The sequence below is a fragment of the Cydia amplana genome, chromosome 7 (genome assembly GCF_948474715.1).
Source record: "Cydia amplana chromosome 7, ilCydAmpl1.1, whole genome shotgun sequence".
Classification (NCBI taxonomy): Eukaryota; Metazoa; Arthropoda; class Insecta; order Lepidoptera; family Tortricidae; genus Cydia; species Cydia amplana.
Genome location: NC_086075.1, coordinates 1,809,677 through 1,837,150, shown reverse-complemented (window position 1 = coordinate 1,837,150; position 27,474 = coordinate 1,809,677). Strand labels below are relative to the sequence as shown.

The following is a 27,474-nucleotide window of genomic DNA, read 5'->3' as shown; positions in this document are numbered from 1 at the left end:
CAATATTTCCCTTTTCCCGCAATACTCTCGTCCATGTAACTTACGACCCAATAATAGATTAGCCCGCCCTAACCTAACTCAAACATGAAAAATGAAAATGATCCGCTCTGGTCCATTTGCCATGTCAGTCAATATATAAAATAAAATTCCAAAGTCAATACAGGTGGAAACAAACATAAATAGATTTAAAGTGCAATTAAAGCGATATCTAATTAGCAAAGCATATTATTGTATCCAAGATTTTTTAAATGAGATCTAGATGTTTAGTTTAGTTTAGTTTAAGTTAGGCTGTCATGTTGCTATACCCTCGCAGGGTTCATGTTGAAACTGTACTTAGCCTTAAGATCCTCTGTACACATGAAATGCAATAAAATATATGAGTATCTAATCTAATACCTTTAAATGAGCAATTCTTGTTTATTTATTTATTTATATATATGTCGGAGAATGGCTGAAGTGTGCCATCTATCGCCTTGAAGAGGCGTTTCATCACGCAATCTTTGAAAAATAGAGCAAACTAGGGTGTTATGTGTACACCTGAGTGGTGTTCGGCGCAGTTCCGCCAAGGCGTCATAGAGTGCGCTGTCAAAAACAAATGAAATCTAGAACAATTGAAGTTATGCTGTCAATCGATCTTCAGATGAGAATATGATGAGAACGAACGGGAGAAGATGACGTCTGTGGCGGTTCCAGGGTCTAATCCACTGGTTTGCTTTGAATCAGAAGTGTAACGTGTGCTATGATTTGTAATCAGTCTTATCCAGTAAAGACTGTGAGTTGAATAACGTATTTCATTGACGAGGGCTCGCCATCCATGATTGAAGGTCCTGATGTGCTCCTGATAGTATGATTCGCCCACGATTCCGACATATATATATATATTTCGGGGATCTCGGAAACGGCTCTAACGATTTCGATGAAATTTGGTATGTAGGGGTTTTCGGGGGCGAAAAATCGATCTAGCTAGGTCTTATCTCTGGAAAAACGCGCATTTCCGAGTTATTATATGTTTTCCGAGCGAAGCTCGGTCACCCAGATATTAAGTATGAATTATGACATATTTACATCAGAAGAGCTTGAGAACCCTGAATACCCGCTTCTTGAAGAATCCCATGACGTAGTGCAAAGGAAATACATCAGACGGTCTAGCATGAGTTGCGTTCTCGCGCGCGTTTCATACATCAAGCGCGACTTCAAGTTTAGTATGGACTCGCGCGCGAGAACGCAACTTATGCTAGACCGCGAGGAGGTACTTAACTCATTAAATTTTATGCATGTTCTAAAGGAGCGAGATGCCCGCTTATTCTTGGTATGCCATGTAACATCATGCTCCGCGATTGTTGCGCCATTTAGGGTCCTAACTAAATTGGTTGTTCAATACTTACGCTATAGAATTTCCAATTTAGCAGTAACCCTAAATGGCATAACAATCCCCTGTGGTGACTGTACCTAAGAAGCGAAAATGAGCTTTGCTTCTTTGGTGGCTTTTTCAAATCCTGACCAAATCAGTAGACAGAAATACATCACCGCATAATATGCTACCAGGGGTTCATTCACTGATCGATTGTCTGAGTGAACAAATTGGATTAAGTAGTTTTACGACCCGCGTAATAACAATATGCGGGCGATTATCCACGACCCTTCTGAGAGTTACTTTAAACAGGCTTAAAGTATCATGACATGCTACATTTCTTATGACCACCATGTAGATGACGGGTCAGGAACAGATTTTCATGATTAACAGCATCCCGGGCGAAAACTCGTAAAGGGTGACTTACGTTAATCCGGGCCGTGGCCGGGCCGGAGCTTCCGGAGTTTCGTTTTCTATGGATAGCAGCACGTGATCACCGATCAACCGTTATAGAAATTGACATGTCTGACGCCTCGGCCCGGGCCGGGCCCGGTCTAGCGTGAGTCATCCTTAAAGTGATTACGGGCGAATCGGGCAATGTGTATTAATGATTAACCCTCGTGAACGTTAGCTGCCCCTCTGTTGGTGGGTTGAGGATGAGGAATGGCAGCTACCTAAACAAATGGTTCCTGATGTTAGCTGGAATTGAAGTTTAAGTGATGATTTTGAATGATAAATATTTAATCATCATTCTCTTGCCCATGTCCCATTTACTTGGGGTCGGCGCAGCATGTCTTCCTCTTCCATACCTCTCTGTCACCCGTCATCTCATCATTCACTAAATAAAGTTTGTTAATAATGTTTTTATGTACCTATTTTCCTCGCATTGGTGTGTCACTCGGTAGGAAAGTTTGTTAAACCCTGTGTGCTTTGAAATGTGAGGATTTTAGCTTCGAACTTTGGAATCTGGAATTTGGAATCTTTCGCCAGCTCAAATTTGCGCTCTTGTAAAACAAATAACCATTTCCTATGGCTGATACGTAGCGCAGTATGACACATCCTACAAAAGTAATTCCTTCCTACAAACGAATCAATATATGCTAATACATTTGTTTTCGTCCATCGAATGAACATTAATTAAACAAATACCGTGCCTCATTAAAACATAAAAGTATAAGCGTCAAGTTTCAATGGCGTAAACATAAACAAAACTAATTGCTCTTTTAATAAACGCTCCCAATGTAAACATAGACATACAGACGGATAAACTAGATAGATACAGCCAAAATAAACTGTGCATAGTTGACCTTCGTTTTTATTGGTGTGTGGACAGGAGACCGATTCTGATTTTACAAATTGTTATGGTTTTGATCTTATTTTGATACGACCTTGAAAATCGTCAGCTGATTGGTGCACGCAAAAAGTCGTACGTGACATGCGCGCAGTTTTGCCTGTACGTTCAACTGCACCTGCACTGCACAGGTAAAGCTAGTTAGAAAATTGCGGGCATTTTTCTCTGTCACTCTAATTACGAAATACATTGGAGTAAAAGAGAAAGATCCAGTTTTCGCGGTAGCGGTAGCCTTCTGGTAGTTCTGGTATATATTTAAGCTTGAAAACACAACCCTCCTTTTGCTATCTCGTATAAGAAACAGCGCAGCTGACACAAAACTACGACTAGATGACAATTTGATAAGACAGTAAACATCTCTACTGATTGTTTATTTATCATCCAATTCCATAGCCCGTCGATAACGACAACTGTGAGCAAATACGATAGGAGCGGAAGCCCCGCCAATGTGCCGCCGGCCTTACGTCGCACGTCGTACCCCTCGTCGTGTAACGTATTCACACTGGGCCCGATTTTTGAATTTCGAACGTTCGAATTTAAAAGCGAGTGGTCGAAAATAATCGTACACGAAAATTTGTCACGATTTTTTTCGGTTGTTCTTATAATAAGTAATACTTATTTTTGAAAGTCACCATTCGACCGTGTAGTGATTGACTATCGATAATAAGAACTTAAAAAAATATTTATATTTCAATCAAAAACTAGCTTATCTTATAAACACAAAAAATCGAATATAGTTATTTGTACAACAAGAGATCAAAGTTTGATATTTCTTCGAGTGCTTATTTTGAGTCCCGTGCAAGCGAAAGATTCTATACTAGATTCACGAGCGTAGCGAATCTAATTTAGAATCTTGAGCGTAGTAAGGGACTCAAAAGCGCACGAGATGTAAATAACTTTGATCTCGTGTAGCTCACAAAACTTTTCACCTCAGCAGTGAGAACATATTAGAGAACCCGAAAAATGTATTTCTTCTTCATCACTTACCTCTATTCACTCATGTTTTCTTAAGATATACCAACAATTAAGTTTTCACCTCAGCAGCTCGAACAAGGGTACTTTGCTACTTAAAAACAGTGAGCAAAATCGCATTTTGCTCACTGTTTTTAACAGCAAAAAATATTAATTGTAAACTGAAATAGATGTCATAATATATATGTTAAAGAAAAAGTGACGAAGCTCTCCAGTGGTGAAGGCCGCACGAACGTCCGTGTTTAGCTATTACCAATCTCTTTTCTGCTCTATATATTACAACCGAGGAAAGGTTAATACAAATAAAACGTAGGTACTTCAGGTACTTGCCATTGAGTATTTTCTCTATAGACTTTCTCAAAAGGTGACAATGTGAAAATTAATTCTACCGCCAGTGTGACACCGGCTTTACTTGGTTTGTATCACACCCCTTGTAAGTTCTAACACCCTGGTACTTCTGACTGCATACGTGTCTGTCACGTCACGTGTCGTGATACTAACAGACCACAGGGACGTCATCATATGTGATGTGATGATAGACAATACAAAACAGAACAAAATGAAGAGGTGTCATAATAAACGTCATGTTATACATTTGACATTAATGATGACATTCCACACTTTGTAATTATAACGGTCTCATAGAGAAGAGAGACTCGCTGGGTGGCTGGATCAGGGGTCAGATGCAGACTTCATCTTGGAACACGGCGCGTATAGTACGTCGGTTCCTCTCTCTGCAGCCCTGACCACGGCATCTGGGCCCTGCCTGCTGGCGACGCGACGGTACCTTAGGTTAGGTTTTATATGTATTTTGTATCGTTTTTGTATGTGTTTTTGTATTTTATTTAGATTATGCTTAAATAAAGAGAAACATAGATTATAATGAGGATCGAAAATATATTATCGTATAGACACGTAAGTCTTGTATCCGAGTTAAGTGACAAAACTCCTTCTGCGAGTATTAAGTAAGACAACAACAACATACTCCATATTGCTTTCAATAATAACTAATCTCAAACATTCTTATGGCGACAATATAACGCTACAATAAAATATATATTTCCGCTTAAACTATAAACCCTTATATTACAACCACATACAAACTTATTCTTACCGTTCAACACAGTACTTAGTACCCAAAATTAAACCTAAAGCTGCAACACTTAAGGATAGTTTTGAAGTTCCTCAACGGCAAAATGTAAGTTTGTATATTGTACTCACATAGGTTGCACCCCTCGCGACAACGTGTCGCCTGCTTTATGGTAAGCTTTAGCTCCTGAATGCTTCTGATCGCCTGGTACTTGTGTGTGGCGAAAACTATCCAGGAAAATTGAGTAGTTTGGGAAACTATCACTGTGGTGGGGTAAAATGAGCCTTATTGACTTGAAATCGGTAGTAGAAAATCAAATGCAATTGGTGGGAATATAACAGATCACATATTTACAGTCTATATCAGAAATACCGAAGTCGCCAAGGTGCTCACAAATATCTGAACACGACTCTATTGTCAAGGCGTTAGAGCGCGTGTTCTGATGGCGATCGACATAATGCAAATCACGAACAACTATAAAATTGGTTAGATTTGACTTGATCGTACCTAATTTACCTATAACAGGTTTTTTTAAGCTTTAGCAAACCAACAAGATCCGAATGAAGTTACGTAAATTCCACACAGAAATGAATTTCATTTATCTCGAAACTAAATAAGTCCCTAATTTTACGTTAATAGGTACAACATAATTAAGAAATTTAAACATAACGAAAACATATGAAAATAGTTTTAGTAAATTAGAACAAAACTTGCATAATTTAAACTTGAACGATTTAAATAATTAAAACAACATCGCTCCTGAATTGAAAAAAAAAATACTAAAAATGTGTCCAAAACATACAGCATCCATTGTCCATGCCCCAATCAACCCTTAGTGTGCCCGATCAACTCCCAGTCTCCCAGCGGCGTTCGGGACGCGCGCTCCTCCCGACTCAGCGAGCCTGGTACTTTCGTGATATTTGTGTGCGTGTTTTTGTTTTGGAGAGTGTGTGTTTATTTATGAATAATTGGCAAATATTGCGGAATTAACTTGAAAATCGTTATAGTTTCTTGAACGTAACTTGGGATTGCGGTAAGTTTAAAGTTTACAAACAACGCATATTTTCCCTGATTGATGCTTCATCAATCATCATATTTCAGTTTTTAAAGTGTTTATAAAAACTTGTATACACACCTATGTATCTACTTATACATAATAGTCCTTGAATGAGTCCTTGTTGTGGATTATACAGTATAGTTGCTTATTATAATAACGAAGCCAACCAACCAATAACCAATGTGAACTTTTACAATTATGTCCCCTGACAAACTCTAGAATGCGTAATAAAAACTATGAATGATTTATAGGTCCCTACTTTTAAATAGTAGTTATGTACTTATCAAGTTTTTAGATTAGAACATAGCTATTGTTCGTTTTTTGTGTCATAATATAAAAATTGTTTATCTTAATTACTATCTTTAAGTAAGTGGTTATGTAATTTAATTTCATAATTTAAATATTTTTAGGTGAAATTTACGAAGTCTATTTTTTATTACCTACCTCAGGAAGAGAAGTATCCGCTCCAGTCGTTTCAAAAGTCCCCCCAAGTGGATGCACATCCGTTCAGCCATATGTGCTTCCTAAGCAAGCCTTTGGTATCTAATTAGGTGGCATAAAGGCCAATAAAAACCGTGAAAACCCAGAATGTTACCATCTACATATATTTGGGTCAAAAACTGTATGTATTTACAAGGTAAACGTACTGGTGCTCGACGCGGTCCCAGTTACATGTCATCTTGAAACTTAAGTCGTTGTCAATAGAGGTGACAGCAGGGTGTCATCTATTGGGCATTAGCATGTCGAACACTATGCTTTACCTCATATGGGTTCTAGAAAACGTGCGTCCTTTCTGTGGGTAAATAAATACTTAACGATACGATGTGGATACGTTTTATTATCGTACAGCTTTTATAGTGAAAGTTATAAATATGTCTAAGTGAATATGCCTATATAACGGTCCAGCAAGATTTATTTAGTCTATTTATTTCAGAATATTCACAGGAGAGAAAAAAGCCTTTTATCCACACTTTTGTTTTCCCAATATCTTGGCACTGCAAAATGCCAACTTCACAAAGTAACTCATGAGGGAGATAAGTTATTGCAATTTAGGGTGGTGGTGCTGGTTAACACCCTCATGCGCTGTTATTCATAGCAATTAAGTATACTACCTAATGCCACATTATAATTTTAAATCGTACATTTTAGTTACAGATTTTAGATACCTACCTATAGATTTTTTTTTACCACATCTGTAAGTCAACTGTGGTAGAGATGACTTACATTTGTGAGGGATTTTGTCTGCCACGTACCTAGCTTTCGTCTGCTTACTTTCCAAAAACTTTTATTGACCACTCTGTCAGTTCCTAAATATGCTGTAACTGGCAATATAGTTTGATATTGCTAAAACAATATGGCGTCATATAATTGGTTTAGCACACAACATCTGTCCTTTAGGCCACTTGACCGTTAATGGTCTTAATTACTGCATACGGGACCGACACATTTAAATGTCACATACAATGGACGAATAGGGCGTAAAGAGTTTTACAGAAATGGTTTCATGTTGGAGATGAATGAACCGCTATTAATGTTAATTACGGTATAATCTTAAACAGAAATCACCTTTATCACCTGTCATATCATGCTTCACTTTTGCACTTATCATGACAGATGATAAACAAGCAACAACGGTTGCACTCTGGGAGTGCCGATAGAAGTGAAAACTCACCTCACTATGTTACCGACGCCCGGTAACACGATACATACGTTTAGCGGAGGTATTCTATTTATTTATTATCTATATTATTATCATTCTCAAATAAGATCACACTTTTTATTAACATGTTTGTTTACATACTGCCATGACAACATCAAATTATTTGAACATAGGTAAAGTCTTGAAAAGGAGTCCGCAACATAAATGTCAATAACATTGAGTTTTTCTTTATTGATTTAAATGCCATTTAAATTATGAGTGGCCACCTTACGGGGCTTACGGTCACGTGATCGCCTTAAACTATCTCGAGTTTATCATTTTTTCCCCACCTCAAAAAGTGCCCAGCGCCGCTAAAGAAGTTTTCACTTCAAAAACTGACTTATTGGCCCTCAACTATAAAATATCAGCATGAATACTTTATTACACTTTGACAATATAATTATAACAAGTCGATGCAAACAATTAGTTATTCTTAATTTTATTGATACCTATCGCAATAAATATATCAAAACAGTAGCAATAAATTGAATGAATTACGCACTAAATTAAATGTAATATCTAAGTAGATCACATCCTTTGCTACGCCGCGCTATCTCCGCCCTACTATACTACTTACGTCCTACAACTAAAAGTTCATATATATCACTGGAAAGGTACTTATAGTTGACAAAATATAAATTGCACCAATTTGACATACAAGTTGTTCTAGAGATCGGTGCAAATTTTTTTTCGTCTCTCAATCTATCATTCATGAAAAATGCCTCTTTGCTTAATTCGAATGGCTTAGCTTTTTTGCTGCAAATGATATCTTATAATGCATTTACAAATATATGAAACTTGTACGTTAATATACAGACATAGGAATCCGTGGGGCAAAATTTGAGTTTATCGATATAGGTCATATAGGAAAAGTCCTACCTGTCAAGGAAATTTGCCCCGCGGATTCCTATGTCTTTAATATATATTTTTTGCATGTCTGTTTACTTGCCCAGGCAACTTATTTGTAAAAAAACCCAAGAAGTAACAGTTCAAAGGCAAAAGTCAGATCATTAGGAGCGCTTTATGCAGAAAACATTCAAATTAAGTACATGTGTTAAAAGAAAATGTTTAGTACAATTACACCTATACGTTTTATATAAAATGTTGATAAATGTACAGTATCTATAGTTCGTTTTTTTAGCATTAGAAAGAACTTGAAAGAAGGTAAGCGATTTTGACATGTCTTTTAATTGAAAATCAATAACTATTACTTATGAAAGCAGAAGACTATAAAAGATCGTATTAGATTCATAATTGTTACATATTTACCGTAACTTATTTTTAAAATGTGTTTTTCAATTAAGGGAGCGTTCAAGTATTACGAAACGCAATTTTTGGACATTTTTGACCCGCCCTCCCCCCCATGTAACGCGCCGTAACTTTTTTCTGTACCCCCCCCCCCCCTTGTAAAACGTGACGTAACCACCAAGTGACCATTTTTTTACCTATAGTACACAATTATGTGGCGTAAAGTACCTGAAGGGTTAAAAAACAATGTTAGTAACGCGTAGTTCAAACCCCCCCTCCCGCCCCTGTAACGCATCGTAACGTTTTACAAGACCCCCCCCCCCCCCACCCCCAAATTCGTTACGTAATACTTGAACGGCGCACGCTCCCTAAAAGTCACATCAAGACTGTTTACCTTATTTCGCGGGCCAATGTCGTGTTCTGTATATATTCTATACCTACTAACTTAGTTATTAAGTCAAAATTGTTACTAACATTATATGGATCTTTGATCTGCAATAAATGATTTTTACTTTATTTTTTTATTTCTTTATTTCTAATGCTAAAAAAAACGAAGTATAATTTGAGTCTGAATTCCCAACTAAATGGTTTATTGTTTTAATGACTTATACTGCAAAACATTTAACAAACCAGCCTCGATTGCGACCTTAAAATAGTTTCATTAACCTATGTATATATTAAAGCATGACAAGAATCCGGAATCAGAAAACAGAGTCAAAATCAGGCATTCATGAATAGAAATAAATTGTTTCTGTAATTTAGAGTTACTGAATAAAGCTACCCATTTCTGTTTCTCTAATTACCTCTTAATTAACTAGTCTGGCATCTGACAGCCTCTCCGGACCCTAATTACCCTAGTGTGTCCCAATCACTAGTGCCAATAATTAGGTGGATGGCTTATTTAGGTACCTAGGCATGTTTCAAGCAGGCTGGCATTTAATTAAGACGAACTGAATAGGTACACCAATCATCATCATATTTATGATCCCATAAAGATCCCGGAGAGAAGGTATCTCTTTGATTGCACCTGATTACAACTACATACATACAAACAAAAAAGTAATATTCGGATCCTGTCTTTGAGTAATCGGGGAGTATGCTAACATCATTAATATAAAAAAAATATCGACGATGAGAACCTCCGAAATGAGAACCTCCTTCATAATTTGGAACGATGAAGCGGTTGATGAGATTGCATGTGACGGCGATGATGAATTTATGAAGTAATAGGAATGGAGCGTTAGGAATGAAAATTTAACAGAAAACCCGAAAATTGCAGCCATACTTTGAAAAAGTAAGGCCAAAGCCAAATCCCCAGACACAATACGGGCATAAAATGTTGAGGGATGAACGTTTTATAACGTATTCGATATGAATCATGATAAAAGATGTGGGCTAAAAGAAAATGTGAATAAAATGTAATTAAATGCCAAAATTAATGAGTGACGTGATGATGACGATGAAAATCATGTGACCAAAAAGGTACTAGGTATTAATTTGCAGGATCTAAGGGAAAATGCAAGCTTAGTAAAACGCGGATCGATTGTGACACTGTCTTTTACAGACATAGAGGGCGATAGAGATTTGTGGAAAAATATACCCAAAACAAAATAAGCGAATGAAGGTTATTGCGGCGCTTTCGAACATTCGCTTTTTAACTTGTTGCAGAGTTAAATTAGACAGACACTAAGTAAACCTCACAAACACAGCTTGAACTCTTGCTGAAATCCGTACCATACCATATTACACATTAACTTTAACTAGACAGGGATATGATAGTCCCAGCCAATTGCGAGACAGACGGACGGAAGAGCGTTGTTGGGCCCCCCATTATATTATTGTAAATCCTCACTGACAAAACATGGACCTTTGTTGATTGATAACAGTTTGTTGAAGGACCAGGATGCAGTTTTGACAGAGAGATGAGATATATCAACCATTACTGTCACTAAAAGGATAAAACCCTATAGATTCTTTTTTTGCCTTTAGTAACTGAGTTAGGATTAGAAGAATAATGGAAGATAAATTTGAAAATGCTTCAAAAATGGTTAAAAAAAACACAAAACCTTTAAGTAAAAGGATTCTCTTTCAAACAAACGAACATCTTAAATAATTAGTTTAGCTGTCTTTCAAAAACTGGACAAAGGACGAAGTACTTAGGTTAAAAGTGACAAAATTTCAAGATGAGTACCGATTTTCCTCCATCTATCACAAATACATACACGTAATTTATTTAATACCATCATCGTCAGTGATAAAGGAAAGCATAATTCTATTTTTGCCGAGCCTATTGTGTTGACAATTCTTGCACTTACGACAGTGACCCTTACAACGTCTGGTTCATGTGAACGATTTGCAAACGTAGGGTCGTCACACAGTTCATTACGATCATAACGTTGATAATGATGATTAGCTGTATGAGAACATCAATCCGTTCAAGCTAAAATTTGGCATACTTCTGTATTTCCGATGACAATACAATAATATGCTCACATTGGAGCTGATCTAATGATGCAGTCGTAAGATAGGCAGAAGAACTTTTCGATTAACAAACAGGTGAGTTTGAAAGATCTCGAGAAGTACTTGATAGATGATAGACATGCAAAGGGGAAAAAACACAGTCGGTAATATAAATGTGCAAAAAAAATTGTTTGCGGTAACTTGTTCATAGTAAATATATGTATGTTAAACAACACTGCGTGTACATTTTTATCAGCCCTATCTTTCGTGGATCCAGAAAGAGGTCGACGCCTCGATTGATAGCTTCAATGGGCGCATCCTGCGCGCGCGCACGCGGGGACAAGCCGGATCTATTTAGTTTGGTGGGTTCTGTTGGGGAGAGAAATTTACGAGACCAAGGTGTATTCGGGTAATTGCGAATACTTAAAGTTGTCAGATAATTCGGAATGGAATTATGGAGTTACTTGTTGAAGGAGTGGCCAGATAGAGCACTGGGTAGAGATCAGTGGAGAAATTTGGGGAGGTTCTTTGACCACGACAGGCTCCAAATAATAATCTATCCATTGGTTATACGACGGATAGATGAACGTTTTACTCATAAAGCACATTGACTTTTAAATTTGATAGTTGTATCCGAAATCAGAAAATGAACGGATCAAGAAAGGGATAATATCCTTACACAGTTCGGCCATTTTCGGCTTAAATTATTTTGAGTTGTTTTACCTACAATAGTTTACCTTTTCTGAGGACGTCCATAAGATGACATGTACATAACATGACAATAAAGTATTATTTAAATGTAATAAAAAATAATATACGACATACATACTAACGATGGCTTAGCACAAGAACATTTAGATAACTAACGTGAACCGTAAATATACCATGTCTCCAATAGCGACTAATAATTCACATGAGTGTAACCATTGTGATCTAAATATTTTAAAATTATGTCTCACGAAAGTTTAATTTCGACAACTTATAATTCAATTCTGTAAATAAGTCTACATCTCAATAAATAGTAATTTTCCAAGAAATTTGTTCAGTAATGACCTCTTTCCGTTTGAACTTAATTTGATTAGGTACATCTTTGTTCGTGAGCTTTTGCTTTAATTTGCTCATCAAATCTGCGGGGCCTACCGCGAACCACCTTCAACGTGGTGCCTCTCTGTTTTAACTTTTAAATTCGTACGTAAGTGTGACAGGGAGGCAACACATTGAACGTGGTTCGCGGTAGGCCCTCTGCTTTTTGTGTAGGACGCTTCTTTTTAATTACTCGAGTGGCGCCAGAGAGAACGGTAATGGTTTTCAAGTATTATGTCGTTAATTTTACTTATTTGGCTTGCTTGCTACTACTGTGACTAATTTACTTAAATTATTTAGTTTACTTTTGGAAAATAGATTTTAAAAGACAATTAGGTAATTTTAACTATAGGTATTACGTATAGACCTATATAGCACCACATGCAGGCCAGACACTATCAGAAAGAATGCTATTAAACATATTTTTATTCCTTTGAATTAACACAATGTATCTCAATAGTAATATAATTAGGCACGTATTTAACCGGTCAACTAATTAATCGAATTTGGGTAGTTTAAAAAAATTGAAATGGCTACTAAAATTAATAGTTTGGCAACAAAAACGGAGCCTTAAAATATGTCAATATGGGTTGTATTTTATGGCCGTTACAGCTTTTGATTATTTTTAGGCAGGTACCAAGTATTTATTTGGCAACTGAATTAATATATTGGAGACAATTTATGAAGCACATTTTCAAAAGAAAACGGCTATCTATTAATTAAAAAATGAAGTTCTTTTAAAATATTTTGTTTGGTCATTACACGGTCAACCTAACACGCTCCTCCTCGCTTCGCTCGTCGTCGCACCTATCTGTTGAGTCTAGCAGAACACAGTGGTAACTATTGAACTTAGTAATTAAAAATTTAAAGATGTAATGATATAATGGCCATTAGGCGTTTCATGATTAGAAATTTCGACTATAAGTATACCGACCATTGCGTATTGGTAAATTAATTTGAGGTGTTTTGTGTAAAAAGTGACCAATATTCATTAAATTTAACTGCTTTCGTGTTAAAATACTACCTGTCCTAGCTAAAACGATATGCTCAGGTTATGATTAGCTGATTACTTAGGTGTGAACAACTAGATGACAACTAAATTTTATGATCGCTTTACAATATATATTAGTTGCCAATTTATTATTTTAGACGCCAACCTATCACTTTAAGTTCCCTATATTTTTTTTGGGTGGCTTGATTTTGCTGCCAGTTTTTTTAATAATATGGTGCTTATATTTGAGGCTAATATATTTTTTTTGGCGCTAAAATATTAATGCACAGCCAAATTATATTATTATATGCCCAATGAAAGTTCCCGTTTAATATTTTAGTTGCCCGGTTAATAATAAGCCATATTATAACTGATAGAAAAAACAACTTATAGTGTCTGCATAATAATGTTTTAAAGATAATAATGTTTTAAAGAGATGTTTGGTGAAAATGTAATAAAAATGATGCTTAAGATTCGCTCATAGTACTTTCACCCTTGGTTTTAATTCATCAATTGTTTTATTAGCTTGTCTCTAACTTGCGAGATCAGTAACTAAACTACATATTTGCATTAAAAAACAAAACAAAAGTTTTGTGCAATTATTAAGTAGTGCAATCGTATTTCAACCATCAAAACGTATTTGAAACTCTCTGATACTGGAATTTTAGTTATTTTAAGCGCGATTTTTGCTACATTGCGGTATTTGGTACATTCGATCGAATGAATTCATTGTACTCTGTATTTAATAAGTACATTATTATCATGCAAGTCTAAAACCGTCCGTTTAGAACCGTCTAAAATCTAAATGGAGCTTAAATTCTGCAAATTCACTTTTGTAATTTCATTTTATAAGGCTTAATTTCTACTTAAACAGTCCCTTTTAAATGACATAAATCACTTGAATAACGTTAAATTGCTCTTTCATTCCCCTATTAACATCTAACCGAACCAATTACGATGCACCATCAAAAGGAAACTAATCAAATTTATTTCAGTGGCCCTTCAGTAATGTTGATTAATTCTTGTTTAATATCGTGAGGGATACCATACAATTCTTTTTTCATTTACACTTATAAGGAATGAAATAGGGTCACGTTTTTTAGAAATCATTAGACAGAGTGACCCGATTTCTATTGCTCTAGAATGTAAAACGATGCATCTTATATGCAAGTCAGATCGTTTTTAACAGCTTGTAACTTCAACATGTGTATGTTAAGAAGGTCATTTTAACTAGATGTTAATTTATATCAAATTTATTTATTATTGGGACATACAAAGACAAACTAAACAATAAATTTGTCATTTGATATTGATACGTTGAGTGAGACATTACCACCGACTGCATTTCTGCCGCAAATGTCAAAATCGATGTCGATGCCCCGACATTTGACATTGACGACAGCAATACAGTCGGCAGTAATATCGCGCTGCAAGACTGCAGCAGTAATGCTGGTGGACTCTGAATCCGAACGGTATCGGTACCTTAATTTTCTATGAATTTACTGTATTTGCTAGTCATATTTTTAAGCTGCGATGTCACGACTTGACATTAGTAGTAGTCGAATTCCTGTACCTACGAATATGATGGTTAAACTGTTACCGTCTATTTTGTCAGGCATCTCTCTCGGACATACATAGTTTTAACGTTTTATTAGATACAGATAGAGATGGCCAGTATGACAGACGATAATAGCGCGACCATTTTACGCCCGCGCCTTATAGTACTCTCATACTCTTATTAACAGGCTCATGCTTTAATTGTGGGAAGGAAACGTAATTATTATTATTTCATACACTTGACACACAAGTGATACTTTCTGTCTCTTTCTATAGTATACAATATGAGTAAGACAACGATATAACAATAATGGTGTGAGATCTCAGGGAGGTCAATTAACTTACTGATAGGGCAGAGGGGTGACTTAATTGTCAATTTAATAATTTAATTTTATCGTAGGGTCGTATATATCTTAATGTACCGTTCGAGAAAATTATATCTATTTGACATAATATTCTGATCTCTGCGTCTTTGCAACTCAAGTGCAATGCAAACGAGTCCATTTGTATCGATATTTCCGTAGTAAGAAATTTTATTGATTGTATCTAAAGTGGCCCACTGATGATCAGTACGCCCGACGATATCGGCCTGTCAGTTAAACGCAAAAGGTGACAGTTCCGAACAGTTGAGAGGCCGATAAGTATCGTCCGGCGGACTGGTAATCAGTGGGCCCCTTAAGAAAATTTCGTGCACCAGAGTTTGAAAAACGAATGTCAACTTTTCAACTTTTAATTTTGACAAAAAGGCTCTTCAATTTCAAAAGGTAGCATTATAATAAGTTGAGCGCCTATCAATATTTAACTACTATCATATTTTTTTAAACATTTCACAATTACAATTCTTACCTATTTCTCGTAAAATTTTCTATAATTGTTGTGTTTTTATGAATATTTTTCCTTCCAATTAACCTCATCTACATAATAATGAATCCACATTGTCTTCAAAGCGTTGCATAACGAGTCCAAAAGGAAGTGCTCTCAATTGATAATTAAAATGGCGGCGGGCCTGTTCATGTCCAATCCATACAGTGGAGCCGGGAATGACATTCCTTCATTGTAACATGTGATGTGTGTAATTGTGTATTGTGTGTTATAGCAAGTCAGGGAGTCCAATCTAGTGATCTGGGTGGGTCTCTATTGTTTCCCAAAAAGTCATACCTAATTTAAAAAAAAATATTAAAACTTAATCTATTTATTTCATAAAAAAATCATGCATCTTTACAAAACTTAAAAAAGATTTTTTAAGTTAAGAATGAGAATGTATTGTTTGGCCGCATTTTCGTTAGTCATAATTCATTTGGTTGGAAACGCGTCACTTTTCACGATTTCCATAAAAAAAACTTAACCTAACCTATCTATAGGATACCCTTACGAAAATCTATGACTAATGATGATATGACAAACAATACATTATGACCTTTATCGGAAACAAAGTAAGTTGCTATGGCCGAGGAGGAAGTCATACATTTAGTTACAAAAATTACTCTCTATTTCTCTTTATTTATTTAGGGGGGCAGGTTTTATCTACTTATAGACCTACTTTTGCTTTCACAGGTAGCACACATGAACATGCCAAGATAAGGAGCCAGGATGGATTGGCAGTGACAATGACAGTAGCTAGTGCTCAGATAAAGACTCAGATATGGTGCGTGGTGGCGGTGATAGTGACGGTGCTTGTGGTGGAGGTGGTGGGGCTGAACGGGGACCATGTGTGCATGGTGCAGCAGAAGTAAGTAATAATGGTGCTTATTACTATGATACTAAAAGCCACGATGGATTGGCAGTGACAATGACAGTAGCTAGTGCTCGGGTAAAGACTCAGATATGGTGCGTAGTGGCGGTAATAGTGACGGTGCTTGTGGTGGAGGTGGTGGGGCTGAACGGGGACCATGTGTGCATGGTGCAGCAGAATTATGTAATATAGTCTTTAATTTTGTTTAAAGAAAAGACGTCTTACTATACCACCATTACACAAATACAAATCCTCTTCATTGCACAAATTCAGAATAAATGTACATGGAATCACAAATTATACATAATGACAGAGGCGGCCTTATCGCTAAAGAGTGATCTCTTCCAGATAACCTTTATGTAGTGGAAATAAACCACCATTCTTAGAAATAAAGGAAAAAATACATGCGCCAAATCTTTGACTCTTTTTCGCTTTGTTACGTCACTTTTTCTTTCTCTCAATTATTCAAAATGATTCTTGCCTTTGCGCACAGAACCATCAGTCATATTTCTGGAGTAGTTGCAACTGCCCTAACTGACAATATAAATAAAAATAACGTCCGAGAACGCTTCAAAGTAAATAAATACAGTTGTCTCGGCGCACACTACGAGTTTGTATGTACTTTTAATTTAGCGTCGAGACACTATCTAGGCCCGTGGGGTAGGGGGGCACGGGGTCTCTAAAGGCGCTCAGCAAACGCTTAACGAAGGCCACAGGTGACCCTCGCGCAGGCAGCTTTCTCGCTCAAATATTGGCCATAGCAATCCAGCGTGGGAACGCTGCCTGCGTGATGGGCACCCTACCAAGGGCACAACATTTTTATAGGTAACTTAAAAGTAGTTATTTTAATTGTAGTTAGTTTTAGTTTTATATTCTAAAATAATTTGTTTCTGTTTACAGATACAACATCACGAAGCGCGTCAAGTACCGTGCTCCGATGTCCGTGCGCACATACGAGTGGTGCTTCTCCATGCCGCCGAGATGCTCCAAATGGAGCACAGAGATGCGGGATCTTACTAGACTCGAGGTTATTATTATATTCAACTTACTTCTTATCAGTATCTTCATCAAGTTGATCATCTTCTTTAACATCATGATAATCCCTAAGATCATCATTATCAATCCCAACCACGTCATGATTAGCACTGAGATGCGGGATCTTACTAGACTCGAGGTTATTATTATATTTAACTAACTTCTTATCAGTATCTTCATCAAGTTGATCATCTTCTTCATCATGATAATCCCTAAGATCATCAGTATCAATCCCAACTACGTCATGATTTGATTATTATCAACATTACGAGGACCCATGCCGCCGAAGTGCTGCAAATAGAGTACAGATTCCTGAGGAAGAAACCCAAAAGCGCTATCAAGAAATAATAAAATGTATATAATTATAGTAATTAATTATCCTTTAAATATCAGTCACATTATATGTGGCAATGAAAAAAAAACCATTTACTAAGATTATTCCATACTTTGCATCAGAACGGAAATTAAATGCCACCAGCTAAGTGCTACAAATCTACTTTTCCATTAAAGGATAACTTTATAGGCGGTAATCGTCTTAGTGATTACTTGAATATGAATCTAATAGACGAAGAGCTAGTCCCTGAGATGTACAACTTAAAATCAACAAAAGCCGTTAGTTAATATGCTACACTTTCTTTATTGCTTGATACAGGTGTCTATTCGTCGGTAGAGATTAGAGTAGCAGACCAGCAAATAGTTGAATAAATTGAAGAAACTATAGCCTATTTTATCTGTGCAATAAAAACTGGCCTCTGTCGATGAACAGCTGTATGTCGATATTGTCGATAAGTAGATAGCAAGCGATTATAAATACAATTAATATCTACATCTGGGAACTGACTGACAGCAATTCGAAAAATATTTTATTATTTATTATAAAAAAACTACTTCAAGCCATAATAACATGTACAAGGTTTATATTACAGATCGCCACCTATACCTATAAAAATATGTGCCATTTTAAAAAACGCGCCGATTCAGCCCGCGTGCTTTGTCACCCGAACAGGCTGTTGCCGGTAAGCGACGACTCGCGAGATCGGTAAAGATAACTCACGTGATGTGCCCGACTGTATATAACAAATTGCCAGTGTCAATGACCTCGGCTCCTTCTCTAGCTTGCTTTAAAAGTAAATTAAAAAGTTGGCTTCTCGACCACACATTTTACAGCATCGACGAATTTTTAAAACTTAAATTGTGAGATACCAAGAGTATAATTATAATTAACTAGAATAATGATTATTAATAGCTATATTATTTGTTAATTTTATTCAATACGTTTTGTTTATAATACATGTAATATTAATATTATACAATAAATTATTATGATTATGATTATACGGTAATGCGATAATCTCAATACTCGTCCGTGTCTTGTCAACTCTTGTCAGTTTTCCCTTTCTAATTCTCATTACGAGGGGTTTCGTTGCAATAAAAATTAATTACCTTTTCCTTTGCCATCTCTTAGTCTACGAGTATAAGGTCGATTCGCCATCCTTGAGTGAATCTAGAATGTAGATCAGATCAGAGTAAAGTGACTGTCATAATATTACTTCATAATCACGAAGTTACTGGTGTTGTGTTTTTAATACAAAAGATTTGCTATGGGGTCACGTTTGACCTTTATCTTAGAATCCAGTCACTTTCATACATAATTAAATTGAGCATGTGACAGTAACTGGAAATCCTGGTATTTCATTTTATCCTCCTAAGGCCCGCGAGGTCCTACCTATAGTACCTATTCAGTTCGATGTAATTTAAACCATGTTCAATTGGAACAGAGTCGCTTTTGCTTTGATTTTCAAACAACGCAAGATCAACTCTATTCCCTACAATTTAGGTTCAAATTTCAGTAGCAAAATTTGGATGTTTCGTTTGTATGGCTGGGTCAGGACCAGGAGGTTAAGGTTAGTGTGGACTGTGGATGAATCTAAAATCTATTTACAATTAAATGATGAATTGAATGAAGGAAGCAATATAAAGGATGACTCACGCAAGACCGGGCCGGGGCCGGGCCGGAGCTTCCGGCGCTTCGTTTTCTATGGAAAGCACCACGTGATCACCGATCAGCCGTCATAGAAAATGACATGTCGGACGCTTCGGCCCGGGAACGGCCCGGTCTAGCGTGAGACATCCTTAAAAGAAGGTTTTTTTACGACACGATATTATTTTCTATTTACAATTTATTGAATTAAAAGTAGTTACATGATAAATGGGGAGAAGTAGGTAAAAAAATCTCTCTAACAGTATTATATTAATATGTTTAAGTTAAAATGGTATGAAACAAGAAAATAAAGAAAAAGAAAGAAAGAAGAAAAAAAAACTTTTTCCAAACGACACTTGGAACTCCTTACAAAATCGGAGCAGAAGTTCTTAATTTGCCTCCCCTTTCAAATTCAAACCTTATCGCTTTGTTAACAGAGTCGAAAATTATTCTGTAAATCACCATTTTCTCACAATATCACCAGATTTTACACCTTTTTCTAAATGAAACCCTATTACCCTAGCAACAAAGTCTATTAAACTTGTTTCTTAATCCAAAACAATACAGTATCAAAATGATTCTGCGTTTTTCCAAATGATACCTTACTGCCTTAATAAAAGGGTTGCTATTCGGTTTTCAGACGGAGGAGCGTACAGCGGAGGTGGCGGTATGCTGTCCCGGTTACAAGATGAAGGATGTATCCTGTGTGCCGGTGTGTCCGCCGGGGAGGACCGGAAACGGATGCTCTGAGGGTAGAACGCTTTTTGTTTATGTTGCCCTGGTAACCTGTAACCAGGGGACCTAGCACAGGGAACAGGCTACGATAGGAAAAAACGTTGGTTTGGAAGGGCACAGTAATTTGTACTTGAAAATTGTACTTATTTTGTACTTAATTTTGTACGAGTTGATGTTTTTCATCAATGTTATCGAACTAGCTTACTTTGTCTCAATGTTAATAGTCATAAAGATCATAATTATACGTAATTTCAACTTGAAAATTTATAGCAGTTAGTATTAATAGGATACAGCGTTAATGTTTCCCGATATCTTTGATTTATTACAGACATAAAATCAAATAGTAGCTTTCAATTGCCTTTATGAATACCCATTAATATTACTAACCACTTAACTCCAAACCAATAACCTAAATAACAGACTATAAAAACTTATGTCTTTATTAACAACTAAAACCTCTCATTTAGTCTAGTCTATTAATTTATTTCATAATACACTGTTACAATACACAAAATATTAATCAGGAAATTTCGAAATCTGAAGATAATAGGATAAATAAGATATTATCATGAGATGAAGATAGTGAAGAAATAAAAGAACCAGAAAAAAAATAGGTGCCTATAGCTTTTTGTAACTTAAAGCCAGTGAAAATTATAATCCCGAAATATTTCAGAATGTCCAAAAAACAAATGGGGTCCGAATTGCGTGAATGAATGCAAAACGTGTACAGAACATGGCACCTGTTCTGCAGTGACAGGAGAATGTCGGTGCCAGGATGGATGGCAAGGTGAGAGGTGGGTTGCCACTAATGTATTCTTCTTAAATTGTATGTCTCATCTCATTGCCAAGCAAAGGCGTACGTTTCCACTGCTGAGAATGCTTAGAATCTTTTTATTTCAACAACCTACCAAAAATTTTACTTGACATTTCTAGAGATTTTATCATAATTTCATCTTGAGTTGGTATAATCCAGTGCTGTAGGTATTTTTATTACATTTTAGTGCAGCATTATTCAACATCTAAATGAGTATTAGATAGTCATTTTGTTGTGGTATTTCTCGCAGATTTTCTTATTTTTCTGTAGAATCAATGAAGTCACTAAGTAATAGATTTATAGTCAGCCACCATTTAATTCTTTTTCAGATGTGAAATGAGACAGAGCTCTCCTGCAACGATGGAAGAACTTTCAGTTACCAAGCCAGTTACCATACCTACCTCAAGAGTTGATCATGAAAGAACTACTATAACTAGTACTACTAGTACTACTACTACAAAAACACCAATTACCACAACAGTGAGAATTCCAATCACTGCAGCTCCAACGACAACAACGTTACCTACAACTCCTAAACCTACTACAACAACAACTACTACTACGAGTACTACTACTACTACCGTGAGACCTATTGCAACGACTTTATTGACTAGTGCTCCAACATCTACAGTGGAAACCACTATACAGTCGTCAAAGATAGCTACCGTAGAGTCTAAAATACCAAATGACCAGCCAACTACAACAATTAAACGTACAAATTGGAATAACGTGACATTGACTACACCTTGGATTGTATCAACTGATAAATCTATACCTACAACGAAGATGCCGTTTACCACAGTTAGTCCAATTTTCATTCAACCTGCTTTTACTACAAAGAATATTGAAACTACTACTACTAAAGGAACGACTGCTAGAAAATCATTGCCAACAACAGAGTCTTTAGAATTACCATCACAATCAACTGAAATATTTGAAATGTCAACAATGACTTTGAGAACTAAACCGAACTTAATAACGGCGCCTACAATTAAAGAAACTACAAGAAGACCAGAAACAACTATCAAAATGTATCCAACAACAATCAAGTTTAAGCCAAAAGAAATTTGGATAAGACCAGCACAAAAAGGTGAATTAGTAGTTGAAACGAAAATCAAAACAATATCGGAACAGCCAAAACATAGAAATATAACGAAAAAGGAGACTACAATAAACACTACACCGAGAACTATAATGGTTTCAATAATACCAACGTCTTTGTCTTACGCTACGTTCAAAAAGATAGCTCTGACTACATCATACTTTACATCTAAAAACGTAACCGGGAAACCAGCTGAAATGTTTACAAGGTCGATGTCAACACCCGCACCTATCAGACCATCCAGCACATCGAAACCCTTTCAAAACACTAAACCACACTTTACAGAAGATAAGAATGCCACTAACAGCATGCGCACGACCGCTACTTTAACTATCTCTTCAAGTAATACAACATTAAGACGATATAGAACTTCTACTAAAACTTTGGAAACAGTGACAGAGAATATAGTTAAAACTGTTAAAAGAAACAATACTGTCTTTCAAACTAAGGATAACGATAAAGTAACTGCAAAGCCTGATGAAGAGTTTCATATTTTGACAGAACCGGAGCATATAACGGCTGTGATGGACAAACCTGATCGATCATCAGTAGACTTGATATCGGTGATCAGTATAGCTGGGGGGGTGATGATGACGGTGATCACCGTGGCGGTGGTGATCGTGATGCTGGAGAGGTGCAAGCGGCCGAGGTATGAGGATAAGATGAACAGCATCAGAATGGAAGTGATGATTGATAATAATGACGGACCGCCGCCGTATGTGAGGAATATATTTAATACGCCGCTGCCTGGTAAGTTTCATTTACTTTATCTCGGTAGTAATTTTTTGTTAAGAAAATCAGAATGCAATTTTTGTTTCCGATGTGTTGCTCGTAAAAATTCTCCTGAATGAAAATACGCATTACATTATAAAATAAGGTCAAGTAGTAAATGTATAAAATATATAAAGTCGCATATCCGCCTTGCAAATGGCTGGCCATACAAATGAAAAATCCAAAATTTGCACACTAAAATTTGAACCTATATTAGCGTTGATATTGCGTTCATTGAATGTTGAAAGATATACAAAAGCGACTCTGTTCCAACTGAATATGATTGAAATTTCATCGAAATGAAGATGTACAATAGGTAGAACCTTAGACCTTAGGAGGATATATGTATGAACCTGCAATATACAACGTGCTTACGAGGAACTCAAAAGATTTTCACAGTGTATTCCTGATCATATTCAAATATACATATACATACCTACTAAAATGTTCTATAAATAATTCTGGAATTCGCTGAACAAGGTAAAAAACAGACTGACCCATTTACCTTCAATTAATACTCTTTTATGGTATTATGTAAGGATTAGTTCAAGATTTGTGCTAGTGAAACACACTGAAACCAAGCTGAAACATAGAAAATACATATATAATTCACTACTTGACCCAATCCTAACAATTCATTACATACCCAAATTACCCAATAAATAATACATTTGAAAATCATTTATAATTATTTCATACTATTATTGCAACAAGTATAATCTGAATGGGCCTTTACAGACACGGAATTGCTCAATATTTATTACGTTAAAATAATGACATTAGGATACAGTAACTCTATTTCATCACCTGTCACAACGGCCCATTAGCTCAGTTGGTTAGAGCGTCGTGCTAATAACGCGAAGGTCGCGGGTTCGATCCCCTCATGGGCCACTTCGCTTTTATGATTTTTTTTTCTCAAACATTTTTATTTTTCAGAGCCACCAAGAACAGAAAAATGCCATTACCAGCCAATATCAACTTTGGACAGGAACTTGAAACAATTTATGAGGCCAGTGGTTGTTCAAACAATTTCTCCTATGATGTTGGAAAACTTTAGAGGTTTGTTAAAGAAAATATCATCTAAAAACTATTTTCTTTAATAAGTGTAAAATTATGTTTTAAAATCTAAACAATACATTTTTTACAGGAATTCTAGAATGCCATTACGACCATTTGCCAAGAAGAAGCGTGGAGTATCCAACATTACAGGCGCGTTGTTCCGTGGCGCCATCTCTGAGCGGTTGTGATGAACTACGTCAACAGCGACCCGACTCGCTCGCTGAGTCCGCTATAGAAGCGCTCAAATGTGAAGCTAAGCTAGACGTAATTGATAACACCACATCTGAACCTCTGTATGCTGAAATACCCTGTTGGAGACCACCTTCAGAACACGCAATTGAGGTCGTCAATTTGAACGGTGAAGCTGTGACAGAATTATGACTTAAGAGCTACCAAGCATAGAAGCTAGTTTCACTACTGGCCGATAGATGGCGCAAAATATAAAACTAAAGCGTTATCCCAAAGATTTTATTTAAGACGGTTTTTAAATAATTAATTCATGTTTTATGTGGTTGTTTTGTGAAAAATAAATGCGTGTGTGATTAATAGAGTTTAATAATGTGAAAATTGTTGTTTTTAATTAAACACATTAATCGTAATAAAGTATGCGATATGAAGAAGTTTGTTTACCGTGACGTCACTACATTCGTTTTCATATAAATTCCATATTAGCAAATCGTTTTGACAGTTCTAAAAAAGAAGCTGATTTGACTAGTAGGAATGTAGCCTATTGTACATTCACCTGTTATGGCTGCCATAATATGTTACCTACGTGTCGAAGGCCGCAAAAATATCTGACACGGTCTTATGGCTCTACAAATAAGATCGTGTCAGATATTTTTGGGGCATTTGTTGTGTGACATGTTATTGCAGGTCGGCAGGTGGTTATATTACTATCTTCTGCCCGCGACTTCGTCTGCGTGGCATTATGATGATTGATGATTGATAAAAAAGCTACAATATGGTTTCTAAACTATCTCTATGACCAATTTTCATCTAAATCGGTTAATACGGTAAAAGACAGACAGCCAGAGATTGTGTAGGTATTTATAATATTAGTACCTAATGCCTGTCTTCAACAGAGTTGCAAAACAACATTATTTGTCATTAAGATTTTTGTAAATTTTATGTACACCACGCGGGATTGTTAGGCCATTTAGGGTCCTAGCTAAATTGGTTGATCCATACTTACGCTATGTAAGTCCAATTTAGCTAGAACCCTAAATGGTGTAATAATCTCGGAGCGTGACTGTACCTATGTACCTACAACCAAATTACAAGGTACAGTTGTCAGTTAATTGCAGAAAGTGTTAAGGTCTCTGAAATTTAGCCGATAAGAATCGAGTTCTATGAACGCCTCGCTACGCGCCAACTGCCACAGTCATTTTATCGCCGCCATTGTAATCGTAAGCACTACGTAAGTACGTGGTAAGTATACCTAAAAATACTACGTCGGTTAGCCCTATACAGCTACCACGAGATGGCATTCGACATTTACGTTAGCGACTGCGTAGTAACCCGATCTCATTCCCTCTCATCACACCAATACATCAGTGCGAGCGAGATGGACTGCAAATTTACCGTTATCCTGTATGATATGTACATGATGTGGCCGCACCAACACGGCCCAACTCGAACAATGCTTCTAAGAGATCGTTACGGTACGATAACGATCTGTCAGTGTCAAAAGTCTTCAACCAAAAACGTTACTTAGGGCCGGTCCAGACGAAGTGCAACCCGACTGCAACTTGTATGCGAACTGCACGCCGACGTTGCAGTTGGCGTGCAGTCAGCGTGCAGTTCTCATCCAATTGCAGTCTAGTTGCAGTCCGTGTGTATCGGCCCTTATAGAAATATTGTTCGAATAGTACGGCCGACAGTCCTTGACCAGAGGACATCCGAATAGCAGATAATTCGCGCAAACACGATTGCACTATCGCATCGCTTCCATGTGACGACATCGTTTCGCTGAATCAGGGTTCTGGGGGCCTGCCGCGAAACCCGAAATTCGCAAATTGCGGGCATCTTTCTCTTTTACTCTCATTAAGACGTAATTAGAGTGACGGAGAAAAATGCTCGCAATTGTTGAACTTCGATTCTCGTCGTTATAGCCCTGTGCCGAAACAAACAGGAAATAATGTGCGAATAGTTGGTTCTGAGAATCGTAGAATATAAATAAGTGACGATAGAGATTAGGGATCCTTGTACAGTGTAGTGCATAATTGTTTTCCATCGTATTTTCTCGGAAACGTTAGTGTTTGTCATGCTAATTCAGGCAACCGCAGTACCTACTTTTTGTACCGAGACCGAGACTGAAAGAGCAATGAGACACGTTCGTACGTTTCCGTGAAAATACGATGGAAAATAATTATGCACTACATCTGTACTGACTTCATCATGACATCATTGCATTCTTAGGTAATAGTATAGCTTATTTACGTAGATCTTAAATCTGCCGTGAAAATGTCTGAGTCAGTGGTACTGCTAAATACAAATAACCAAATAATGTATGCCCCTGGGTAGTAAGATAAGGTTTGCTTGCAGCAAAGAAGACCCGATTCTTGCTTACTGACTTCATAATTTTGTAAGTGTAAGTGGGTTCAAGTTTTGCGCCCATGCCGCCCATGTCCGCTAGAGCCATAAAAAAAACTACAAGTTCATATTACACATAAGAAAAATAAAAATAACGATGGGCCTTACTTGGCAGGTATTGTAATTGGTTTACTTATACAATGTTAATCGCACTAGAAGATTAATCTACTACGTACGAGTCAAATGCTTTAAGCCTAATCGACTTTATAGCGTACGTACCGCAAGGTCAAGAATTAATCACTAACTGTTTCTCTTATGTGATACCTACCTGTTGCATTGCATTTATTTAATTCTTTGCTATTAAAACAAACAAGTTATTTTCCAGAATTAATAGTGGTTTAAAATACTCTACCAATGATACCATTGAATACCTACAATTTAAAGGAAAAGTATATCAAAAACAATATAGTATCATCATCTGAAATAGATTTCAATTAACTATTCCTCTCAGTAATTAAAGTAAATAAAGTAAATTACAACAGTTACAACTTAATAATTCAATGCGTAATTTCTGTAAATAGAAAAGAGTAGGTACCTAAGTATATGAGTGAGTACCTAATTTAGAAAATCACTACATAGTATAAAACAAAGTCGCTTCCCGCTGTCTGACGCTATGTATGCTTAGAACTTTAAAACTACGCAACGGATTTTGATGTGTTTTTTTTTATAGATAGAGTGATTCAAGTGGAAGGTTTATGTACATATAATTTGTTAACCCGTGCGAGGCCGGGGCGGGTCGCTAGTTTACTATAATAAAGAAAATTAACTATTATATAAAGAAGAATGAGTGCTAA

At 36.5% G+C, this 27,474-nt stretch overlaps 1 protein-coding gene and 1 non-coding gene across 3 annotated transcripts; both read left to right on the top strand.

Annotated features, from left to right (window-relative positions):
• Window positions 1-16,474: 16,474 nt before the first annotated feature.
• LOC134649376 (uncharacterized) lies at window positions 16,475-24,659 on the top strand. 2 transcript variants are annotated; one of them, XM_063504101.1, is made up of 8 exons: window positions 16,475-16,588; window positions 17,492-17,618; window positions 20,248-20,359; window positions 21,016-21,136; window positions 21,486-22,246; window positions 22,760-23,008; window positions 23,966-24,088; window positions 24,177-24,659. In XM_063504101.1, exons 1-8 carry the CDS (start codon window positions 16,575-16,577, stop codon window positions 24,467-24,469), a joined length of 1,800 nt encoding a protein of 599 aa, XP_063360171.1. In that variant the 5' UTR covers window positions 16,475-16,574; the 3' UTR covers window positions 24,470-24,659. The 2 variants fall into 2 exon arrangements, with proteins under 2 accessions (XP_063360171.1, XP_063360172.1); XM_063504102.1 differs by lacking the exons at window positions 16,475-16,588; window positions 17,492-17,618; window positions 20,248-20,359 and having other exon boundaries at window positions 21,049-21,129; window positions 24,177-24,658.
• Window positions 23,847-23,920, top strand: Trnai-aau (transfer RNA isoleucine (anticodon AAU)). Its single transcript has one exon. It is a non-coding gene; the product is annotated as a tRNA-Ile (tRNA).
• Window positions 24,660-27,474: the final 2,815 nt, after the last annotated feature.

Excerpts from the sequence above, each read along its gene's own strand:
- LOC134649376 (XM_063504101.1), top strand. Across the intron at positions 22,247-22,759 it reads GATAAGACCAGCACAAAAAG|AACCGGAGCATATAACGGCT; the intron begins GTGAATTAGTAG and ends ATATTTTGACAG. Across the intron at positions 24,089-24,176 it reads GATGTTGGAAAACTTTAGAG|GAATTCTAGAATGCCATTAC; the intron begins GTTTGTTAAAGA and ends CATTTTTTACAG.